The sequence below is a fragment of the Cebus imitator genome, unplaced genomic scaffold (genome assembly GCF_001604975.1).
Source record: "Cebus imitator isolate Cc_AM_T3 unplaced genomic scaffold, Cebus_imitator-1.0 Scaffold42, whole genome shotgun sequence".
Lineage (NCBI taxonomy): Eukaryota > Metazoa > Chordata > Mammalia > Primates > Cebidae > Cebus > Cebus imitator.
This window is the reverse complement of record NW_016107357.1, coordinates 11,890,021-11,900,807: the sequence shown is the minus strand read 5'-3', so window position 1 is coordinate 11,900,807 and position 10,787 is coordinate 11,890,021. Positions and strand designations below refer to the sequence as shown.

The window sequence follows — 10,787 nt, the reverse complement described above, 5'->3', positions numbered from 1 at the left end:
CCTCCTGAGTAGCTGGAATTATAGGTGTGTGCCACCACACCTGGCAAATTTTTGTATTTTTAGTAGAGACAGGGTTTCACCATGTTGGTCAGGCTGGTCTCAAACTCCTGACCTCATGATCCGCCTGCCTCAGCCTCCCAAAGTGCAGGGGTTACAGGCATGAGCCACCACACCTGGCCTTTGGGTTTTATTTCCTGTAACACTGAGCGTCAGGGCAGCCTAGGCTTGCGTTTTAAACTTGAGTTCCTCATGGCCTCATGATCTCGTCTCCCAAGCCTGGAGGGAAGATGTCTGACCATCAGAAGCTGGGCTTTTAGAAGTCTCAGACTCAGAGAACGTGTGCAGTTCGCACGGGAAAAGCAGTAAGTCCATCCTTGCCCTGACAAGCACGCCCCTGCCCGTTGGCAAGGATGCTAGGAGAGTGCCGCCGTCTGCAGAACCTTAAAGAACTAAACAGACCATTGATATGTGAAAGGCTGTGTATGGACGTCATGAAGAACCATGTTTTGTATCTTAAGTTAGCACAGGCGGTTTTAAATTATTATACTCAGTGACTAAAAATGCTACTCTGATGTACATCTGGTGGCATTAGAAATTGGGGCAGCTGCTAGAAAGCAGATTTGATAGTAGGCATCTAAAACCATAAAAAGGAAAGGTTTAAATTGTATTTTGATATTTCACTTCTAGAAATCTGTCTAAAGAAATTAATACAAAATGGGGAAGAGATTGTATGCGTGAAGATGTTTATGGCAACCTTAATTATAACAAAAAGACTTAGAAATAGCAAATTGTCTGATACGAAAATGGCTAAGTAGGTGGTGCGACAGCTACTGAAATATTTTACAACCATTAAAAATAATCGTTTTAATGACCATAGAGCAACATGGATGATGCTTATGATTAAGTGAAAAAGCAGTGCCCCAAATCACATGCCCAACAGAACCACATCCTCATCATACACATATATGGAAACGGTCACATAGAAATAACAAAAAGCAGTCGTGATTGTTGGAGGAGAAAAGGGCTGGGTTGTGACTGATTCTTTTTCTGTTTTCTATTTCCCAGACTTTCTGTCATGTAGTTTTATTACTTTTATTTATTTATTTTTGTTTTTAACATATTTTTTGAGACAGGGTCTTGCTCTGTTGCCCAGGCTGGAGTGCAGTGGTGCAGCCGTGTCTCACTGTAGCCTCCACCTCCCAGGCCCAAGCAGTCCTCCCGCCTCAGCCTTCCGCGTAGCGCTGGGGACCACAGGCGTGTGCCACTATGCCTGGCCATTTTTTAAAAAAGTTTTTAGTAGAGAAGGGGTCTCACTTGTTGCCCAGGCTGGTCTTGAACTGGGCTCAAGCGATTTTCCATGCTCAGCCTCCCAAAGTGCTAGGATTATAGGCATGAGCTGCCACATCTGGCATGTTAATTTCAGAGACAGTCTGGGAAGTATGAGGGAGTAAAATGGCGAGGGAAGAGAGACGTCTTCAGAAACGATTGAGATTACAAATGGCTTGTTCTGCAGAACTTGGAAGACAACATTCTACTCCAAAGAGGAGGTTTAGGTTTCCATTTAATGATTGTGTTGGTCAAAACAGCTCAGCAGTGTCATTTTTAGAGATCACTGTGGTTAGCAGCATCTGGATCAAGGAAAGCATTTCGTAGGTGCTCAGATGTGGAGCATGAGCTGTGCTGGGTACTGGGCCCTGCCCTGCCCTCTGGGTGTTTGTGATCTGAGGCTGGGTTCTGACCCGGGCTTCGGAGTGACCTTCTGTTGCACTGTGCAGCCTTCCTCATTATCCTCCCTGTGAGGGTCACCGCCCATCAGGAAGGCGCTAGAACCACGCTGGAGGAGACAGGCGGGTGCCCTGCTTACCAAGCAGAGAGCCCCTACTCATCTGTGATACTCAGACACCTCGAGCTGCATGGCGCATAGTGCATGAAGGGGTGTATTAGTCTGTTCCTGCATTGCTTTAAAGAAATACCTGAGAGTGGGTAATTTATTTAATTTAGAGAGGAGGTTTAACTGGCTCATAGTTCTGTGGGCTACACAGAAAACATGGCATCCGCCTCTGCTTGGCTTCTGGGGAGGCCTCAGGGGCTGTGACTCAGTAGTCAGGGGAGGTGCCATACCCTTTTAAATGACCAGATCTCACAGGAACTCACTCTCAAGAAGACAGCAGGGAGTCATGAGGGATCCGCCCCTATGACCCAGACACCTCCCATCGGGCCCCACCTCCAGCACTGCAGATTACAGTTCAGCATGAGGCGTGGGAGGGGACCACCATCCACACTCTATCACCTGGCCTTGGCCTTTCAGCTTCTGATGAATTCAGGTGCACAGTGGAAGTCCTGAACATACCTACCACTCAGGACAGACAGCTCCTGCACGTGGGCAACAGCTCTTGTGTGGCTGCGTGCATCCATGTGCTGGGGGGAGGGGTGGTGGTGTGAGCTGGCAGCTTGTGACAGTCGATTCTCAGGATTGCTTGCTTTCTTCTCTCCTTTCTCATGTCCCACTGTAGAGTCAGATGGAATTCAGCATCTCCTCCTTATCCATCCAGGAGCCGAGCAACGGCACTGCCATTAGCGAGCCGAGACCACTGTCCAAAGCTTCCCAGGGCTCCCAGGCCCTCAAGTCCTCCCAGGGCAGCAGGTCCTCCAGCCTGGATGCCCTGGGCCCCACCAGGAAGGAGGAGGAAGCGTCCTTCTGGAAGATCAACGCCGAGCGGTCCCGAGGGGAGGGGCCTGAGGCCGAGTTCCAGTCGCTGACCCCTAGCCAGATCAAGTCCATGGAGAAGGGGGAGAAGGTCTTGCCTCCCTGCTACCGGCAGGAACCTGCCCCGAAGGACAGGGAGGCCAAGGTGGAAAAGCCCAGCACCCTCCGCCAGGAGCAGCGTCCCCTTCCCAACGTGAGCACCGAACCTGAGAGACCCCCGTCCGTCCAGGCTCTCAGCAGCACGCTGCACGAGGCCACCCCCTCCCAGCTCGAGGGGAAGCTGCCGTCTCCTGACGCCAGGCAGGACGATGGGGAAGACACCCTGTTCTCGGAACCCAAGTTTGCACAGGTGGGTGGCCTGCACCAACGCGTCCTCAGGCGGGGTGGGCCCTTCTTCGATGGGGACTGAGAGGGTACCCTACAAAGCAGGCAGGCCACAGGTGCCCATGCTCTTTTTCCCCTCCCCCTCTTTTCTCCTTCCCCTCCCTCTTCCTCAGAGGATGTCTAGGCTCCGAGCTGAGCCACCAACAAATATACAACAAGACAAGTTTTGCGAGTCCATCTGGGTGCCCTAATTTACCAGTCAGGGTTCCTTGGCCCACTGCGCTTTCCCGGGGCTGCTGTCTGGAGAGGCCCCTGGAAGGCGCTGCGCCCAGGGCTGTCAGCGCAAGGCTGTGCTGGGCCTTTTTGGGAGCTGCCCATAGGGCAGTGGTCCGTTCTTTAGGATTGGCTTGGATTTGGGCCAGGGAGCGGCCTGTTGGCAAGGCAGGCAGGCACAGTTGAGAGGCCACACTGGGTCTTGACCCGCTCTGGGCCTCGCTGGGCTCCTGGCTGCCTTGTGAGCCCAGGATCAGCCTCCTCCATGTTAGCCTGGACGGGCTTCTCTGGCCCTTGGGACTCCTTGGCTCTGTGGTGACTTTTTTTTTTTTTTTTAATTTTCACAGGTTTTTGGGAGTAAGTCGTATTTGGTTACATAAGTTCTCTTGTGGTGGTTTGTGAGATTTTAGTGCACCCATCACCTGAGCAGTGTACACTGAATCCAATTTGCAGTCTTTTATCCCACACCCTCCACCCCTCCCTGCTGGGTCCCCACAGTCCACTGTGTCGTTCTTATGCCTTTGCATCCTCATAGCTTAGCTCCCACTTATGAGTGAGAAGACACAATGTTTGGCTTTCCATTCCTGCGTTAGTTCACCTAGAATCATAGTCTCCAACCCCATCCAGGTTGCTGCAAATGCCATTAATTCATTCCTTTTTATTGCTGAGTAGTATTCCATTATATAATACACACACACACATATATATATATATATATATATATATATATATATATATGAAATCTCACAGTTTCTTTATTCACTCGTTGAGTGGTGGGCATTTGGGCTAGTTCCACATATGAATTTTAGAAGTTTTTTATTATGGTAAAATACACAAAAAAATTTACCATTTTAACCATTTTAAAGTTAAATTTGGTGGCATTGGAGTACATTCTCAGTGTAACCATCACTACCATCCATTGCCAGAACTCCTTTCCTCTTGCAGAACGAAAGCTCTGGACTCGTTCAGCACGAACTTTCCATTCCTCCCTCCCCAAAGCCCCTGGCAACTGCCATTCTACTTTCTGTTTCTATGAGTTTGACTCCTCTAGGTACCTCCTATAAGTGGCATCATATAGTATGTATCCTTTTGTGACTGACTTAATTTTACTTAGTGTAGTATCTTCAAGGTTCATTCATGTTGTAGCATGTGTAGAATTGCCTTTTAAGGCTGAGTAGTATTCCACTGTGTGGTTAGACCACATTTCCTGTATCCACCCATCCATCCACAGACACTTGAGTTGCTTCCACCTTTTGGCTATTGTGGGCTGTTAGGAATAGTGCTACAATGAACGCGTGTCTTCAAATACCTCTCCCAGCCCCTGCTGTCCCTTCTCCTGGGTGCATACCCAGATGTGGAATTGCTGGATCGCATGGTGATTCTAGTTTTACTTTTTTGAAGAAGCTGCGTACTGTTTGCCCCAGCAGCTGTGCCATTTTATGTTCTATCCACATGGGTTCCAGCTTCTCCACTCCCTTGCAACACTTGCTATTTTCTGTGTCTTTGCTGGTGCCATGCGAAGGGGTATGAGATGGTGTCTTGCTGTGGTTTGGCTTGCCTGTACCTGATCATGAGCAACGTTGAGCATCACTTCATGTGCTTGTTGGCCATCTGTGTATCTTCCTTGGAGAAATGTCCAGTGGTCCCTTGCCCATGGTTTAATTTTTGGTTATTTTGTTGTTGAGTTGAGATCATCGCTGATGACGCTGAATGTCTCCCAGAGTGGGTTCTCGGTGCCTCCACACCTCCCTTGGCCAACGGCTGCACGTGCTGTCCTCCTGCCGAGGGAGGATCCAGCACTGCTCCACATCAGCGCTCCAGCCTGTCCTCCCCTTCATGTCTCTGCACCTCCTTAAGTCAGTGCCTTCTGCCCTCTCCTTTCCTGCCTCCTGCAGTACCTGCCCATCTCTCCATTGTTTTCTGCCCGTGGCCTCCTCCTTATAGACAGGCTCAGTTCCCCGCCTCCCTAACCAGCACTATAAGACTCTGCACGTGGGGCTTCCTCTGAAGGAAGTATTTCCAAAAATTGGTGACAGTCTCCACTCCAAAGAGAAGCAGGAACGTGTTTCCGTGTGGGCAGTGGAGAGTAGGAGACAGCACACGAAATTCCTTTGAGAGAACAGATTTCTGAGAGGAGAGCGCAGTGAAATGCCACTGCATTTAAGAAACTGGAAGGAAACCAGAACAAGGAAAGCTGGACTGGGCCCCTTCCGTTTTGTGTGTTTTACCTCACTCTGCATCAGTCTCACATGCAGCCAAACTGGGTCTGAGTCAGGCCTCAAGGGCGAGTCCCTTAGCCCATTGCCTGCTCTTGTCACCATGCATGCATTTTCTGCTCGCTGGCTGCTTGGAGGGCAGAGTCAAGGTTTCTTTCTCAGGAAGCCCTCAGCCCACGAGGTGAACGTCTGCTGGCGTTATCCTGGAGGAAGGGGGCATCTGAGTGGAAGCTGGTCAGAAGGTTTATGAAAACAGCAGCAGCTTGAGACAGCCCGTGCTCACAGAGGAGACCTGTCAGTCAAGCCCTTTCCCCTGAAAGAAGAATGAAATTAAACCAGGCCTCGTGGTGCATGCATGGTGCATGCGTGGTGCATGCCTGTAGTCCCAGCTACGTGGGAGGCTGAGGTGAGAGGATTACTTGAGCCTTGGAGGCTGAGCCTGGAGCTTGGGAAAATCACCTCATAACCTTTTACAAGATCTGAAAGAAATAAGCTTCACATTCTGTCTGCACTTTACTTTCTCAGCTTTGCAAGTTCTTTTTTGTTGTGTTTGTGTGTGATGTTTGTTTTATATTAGAAGGAATATGTTCATCATATGTTCTCTTCTTTAGGATGAATAAATTTAAACATGGCTCTCATGCAGAAACAGAAAAGATTTATAGAAAAATAGACATTGTTCTTTTCTCTGTAAGGTCTGTTAGCTGCTCACAGACATGCCTGGGGTTGAAGAGGGGTTAGCGTTGGATGCTGGCAGAGTATAGATTGCATTGAACTTTATTTAATCTTCTGATTCCAAGTGCTGAGATAAATTGAGGTCAGGGAACCTCTGAGACAGAAGTAGGCTCTTTCATCTGGGTCGCTTTAAATGAGATGCTGTTTTTAGATTATGCATAACTGAAAAAAAAGCCTCATGCCTTATTTCCATGTTTTTGTCCCTTCTACAGGTCAGCTCAAGTAATGTCGTCTTGAAGACGGGATTTGATTTTCTGGACAATTGGTAAAATGTATTAGAAAAATACAGTGAAGAATTCTAAAATATTTTCCAAAGTGGTGTGCAGGAGGAGGATAAAGGGCCGCCTTTTCCTATGCATTTTCCTGGTTTCTTGACACCCTTTTTCTTAATCATTTGGAAACTGGTCAATATTGCCAGGTTTCTTTTTTGGTAGAACCAGATACATATGCTGTTTTCAGTGATTTGATAACAGAAGTTTTACATTTGGAATTTTTAAGGTCTGTTAAGGATTCAGGAGATCTTGCAGATTAAACTTCTGTTCTCAGCTCCACCCAGTTTCCCCCTCCTCAAAGGATGTTTTTCAACATGTCACAAAAGTCATGAAAGTGATTTCCATCTCCTTGTTATTCCCCTCCCTCCCCTTTTTAATGGATGGCGTTCCCTTTGATGGGTGATGGAGGGTGATGTTATCAGCCATGGCATCAGCATGCTGACCGGGACCCCGAAAGATTGGCCCCCAGCGAAGTTCTCAGCCAGCACTCGCAGCTGTCTAGGGCTTCTCTGCGGAAGCCACGCCCCTCTCATCATGTGCCACCCTCCACCCTCACGCCATTTCCAGGGAACAGACTGCGGGCGTGCCCTGATATGTATTCAGAGCACGGATCGTTGTTTAAAAAGAGCTGCATGTTTAAAGAGTTTTGTATTAACTTGGCATTAGTTTGTATCTAGATTATCAGCAGTGGGGCTACCACTTTCCTTGGTTTTGTATCTATTTCCTTTTGGAAGTTCTTGTTGCTTATGTGACCTGTTGGTAGTTCCCTGGACTGGGCACCTGCAGGAGTCAGGGCAGACGGCAGGCGCAGCTGGAGGACAGGGCTCTTCTGCTTAGTTGTGTTAGAGTCTTCCAGCGTGAGTCTGGTGGGGGCAGTGGGCATTCTTTATCCCAAGGGCTAGCCAGCTGCATCATGACGGACCTTCCCCAGTCCCGACCACCACCAGAAGTGGAAAAGTGGAGTTTGTGATCACCTAGCAGCACCCCTGGAGACCTGTGTCACAGCAGCAGTATCTCTTGGAGCTGGTGCCCAGTGGCACAAGGTGGCCCACCTCCCATAGGGAAGCTGCTGTGCTCACAGGCTGCCCCGCCCAGTGGTCCCTGAGCTGCGTGAGCCTGTGTGTAGGAGGCGTCCACGCAGAGTCTCACGCCCAGTATGGCGCCACCTCCACGTTGCCATCACTGCGTTCTCACCTGAAGCCTTAATCTCTGCGACCCCTGCCAGTGAGCGCTTGGTTTCAATACCAAAGTGTGTCTTCTCTTTTTAAAAAAAATGCCTGTTTCATAGGACCTTCTGAAATGATTTCCAGAATATTTTATCTGGCTCTAAAATAAAGCACATAGCAACTCACCCCAACCCCTCATCACCTCCAGGAAAGTTTCTGCCAAAGCTGTGGCACAGCCAGCATTTGATTTGGTTCTTGCCAATTGCTTTATGTCTCTAAACCTCATTTGGCTCCTTGGGTTGTGGAGTTTTCATTCTCCTTCAGTGACGTACTTTAACTTTTCAAATATAGGTTCTTTCTGTACCATTTAAGTATAGTTGATACATGTGAAGCCAAAAAGATTTCGTCATGGTGGTGAGGGAAAAAGGAGCTTAGAAATCCCAGCTGGTACAGCCTGAGCAGGCTCCAGCTCCCCTTGGGGCTAGCAGCGCCATTCACACAGGGATCCTCAGCATCAGACACCTGCCTGCACCTTCTGCCTGGAGGGCACGGGGCTGCTGTGGAATCCATGGGAGCGAGTGCATATGTATGAGTTTGTATTCTGTAGGTGTAGCACAGAACAAAGACCTGTGTCCGAGGCAGTAGGTCAAGGTTATCTGCCTGTTCTCTTGGGAGAAATTCTAATTTCTTTTCCACTTTCTCATAAGGCCCAATACTCCCTCCAGGTTCTTCTTGGTGCTGAGGGGTGTAGGAATTATTCAAAGCCTCTGCCTCACTTAGTACCATCTGGGGCCCAGCACCCAGCACTGTTAACTCTGATTATAATGTTTCTTAATGGTATAGCCTCCTGAGATTCAGTGTAAAATCAAAAATTAGGAAATCCTGGAGGGAGTCCTCAAGGTGTGTTGCTTTGCTCTGCTTTTGGAAGAAGGGACGGCAGGTTCGCGTGCAGGTCTTCATCCTGCCTGACCGGTGGATCTTCCTCTACACCTCAGGCAAAGCCTCACCAAGATGGTTTCTTAGCTCTCCATATGCCACATTTTTCCTGCCATGCATCAGGAGGGAGTTTCTAAAGCCAGGAGTTTATATTTATTTTGTAGAAAAGACACGCTTTTCAGGAGAAACCTGAGCATGATTTTGGATTCTTCACCTCCCCCCAGTCTCTGCACCTGGGATTCAGCTCAAGGATCCAGTGTCTGCATTTTTTACAAAAGTTTCCCGAAGAAGTCAGCAACCAGCCTCTGTTTCCTCTGGGGACCCCTCCCTTGTCCACTGGGTTTGGGGGTGCTGCCCCATTGGGAACAGCGGGACACCGTCTCCCGTTGGAGCCACTCCCCCTGTGTGGATGTCAGGAACAGCCTCCCTTTCTTTGCATCTCCCTTTCTTTAATTAACGTTTTCAAAAATAATAAATTCTTACTGATGACTTGTAACTTGGTCATATTTTATACTCGTAGCCTTTAATAAAGCCATTTAAAAAATGCTGTTTGTGTCTGTGATGCGCCTCTGCTGGTATCAGGAAGCCTGTGGAGACGATTGCAGTTGAACCCAAAAGAGAAGAGGGGTTCGTGCTAGTGAAAGCCAGCTTAAGCCATTTCCGGACACCTGCTTTGCAGTCCTGGCCCCGTCCTCTCTGCAGGTTTGTGGGAGGTGATGGCTTCTAGCAGGAGGGGTGGGCTCCGTCCTGGGGTGCACTTGCACAGCCCTCGGGTGAAGTGGAAGCATCAGCAAGGTCTTCCAAACAAGCTTATTGTATTGGGTGAATGGCTCTGAAAAGCTGCCTCCCTCAAAGCTTTCGTGTGGCCTCTAGTTAAAGCTGCTATTTGGTGGGAGGATGGGGAATAGAAATACAAAATAAAACACAGCCCGTCAGCCCTATTCCATTCATTAAAGTGGAGGTGGTAAATTAACAACTACAGGTTAAGCAGATGTCAATTTTCCATGTCAATAAGCTTTTAAAACTAAAAATGGTGAAAAATGCTGATTTAGGTTGGCAGATTTCTAACTTATGCACAGTGGGACCTTGCTGCTTTTGGGACCGGAGATTTCTGGGAGAGTGAGTAAATTGCACCTGTCGACTTGGTGGCATATAATATTTGTGATGAAGTTTGTGGGTCATCACTATTGGAAGATTCTATCTGCACATTATGAGAGGAAACAAAATAGCTCCCCAGCTTCTAGGTTTGGCAGCCTTGATGGTAACTCAGAATGTGTTATTGACACATCTTTTAAAAAGGGGTTTCTATGCAAGAGGGAGTCACCAATCTAGAGGCAAGACCTACCTGGGTGTATTCAGCACTTTGCAGCCAGGGAGAGAAAATGCTGAATCTGGGGAACAAGAATGCTAGCTCTTGTGGGGTGGGACTGTTCATGGGCTTCTCTGGCAGTTTTTTTGCTTGGAGGCAGTCTTCTGATGAACTTACTAGCTTTCTGGGAACATGGTTACCAAGAGGGAGCTCCCTAGGAGGAAATCAGTGATTCTGAATCACCCAAACTTGGGTAGAAAACAAGTGAGCAACCGTGGATATAAGAGCAGGGCACTGGTTTGCTAGGGAGGCATAACAAAATGCCACAGACCGGGTGGCTTCCGCAGAAGATTATTATCTCACTATTGCGGAGGCTGGAAGTCTGAGATCAAAATGACAGCAGGGTGGGTTTCTGAGGCCTCTCTTCCTGCTGTGTCCTCACCAAGGCCATTCCTCAATCTGCCGTGCAGTCTCAGCCTGTGTGTCCAATCTCTTCTTATAAGGACATCAGTCCTATTAGATTAGCACCCACACTAGACACCCCATCGTAACTTAATTACCTTTCTAATGGCCTAGCCTCCAAACGGTCACATTCCGAGATACTGGGGGTCAGGACTTCAACATAAAGGAATTTGGGGTGGAGGTGGGACAAATCAGCTCCTAACAAGCAGCAATTTGAACTAGAAACAAAAAATACCCCCATAATGGCGGCACAAATACAGTGTCCGGCAACCAGTATAAGTGCACAGACTTCTTTATAGAAAACCCTAAAAGTTAAATAGGAAAATTAGGAGATCTGAATAATCCTGGATGGGATAACAATATAAAAAAGTTACTCTTTCCCAAATAATT

The 10,787-nt window shown here is 48.2% G+C and overlaps 1 protein-coding gene across 2 annotated transcripts in view; it reads left to right on the top strand.

Annotated features, from left to right (window-relative positions):
• CUNH1orf198 (chromosome unknown C1orf198 homolog) overlaps positions 1-9,174 on the top strand; it is a 31,468-nt gene extending 22,294 nt beyond the window's left edge. For both annotated transcript variants that reach the window (XM_017526510.2, XM_037737783.1), the window contains exons 3-4: positions 2,514-3,056; positions 6,465-9,174. In XM_017526510.2, the coding sequence (XP_017381999.2) occupies positions 2,514-3,056; positions 6,465-6,521 (600 nt within the window). In that variant the 3' untranslated portion in view covers positions 6,522-9,174. The remainder of the gene's footprint in view (positions 1-2,513; positions 3,057-6,464) is intronic.
• Positions 9,175-10,787: the final 1,613 nt, after the last annotated feature.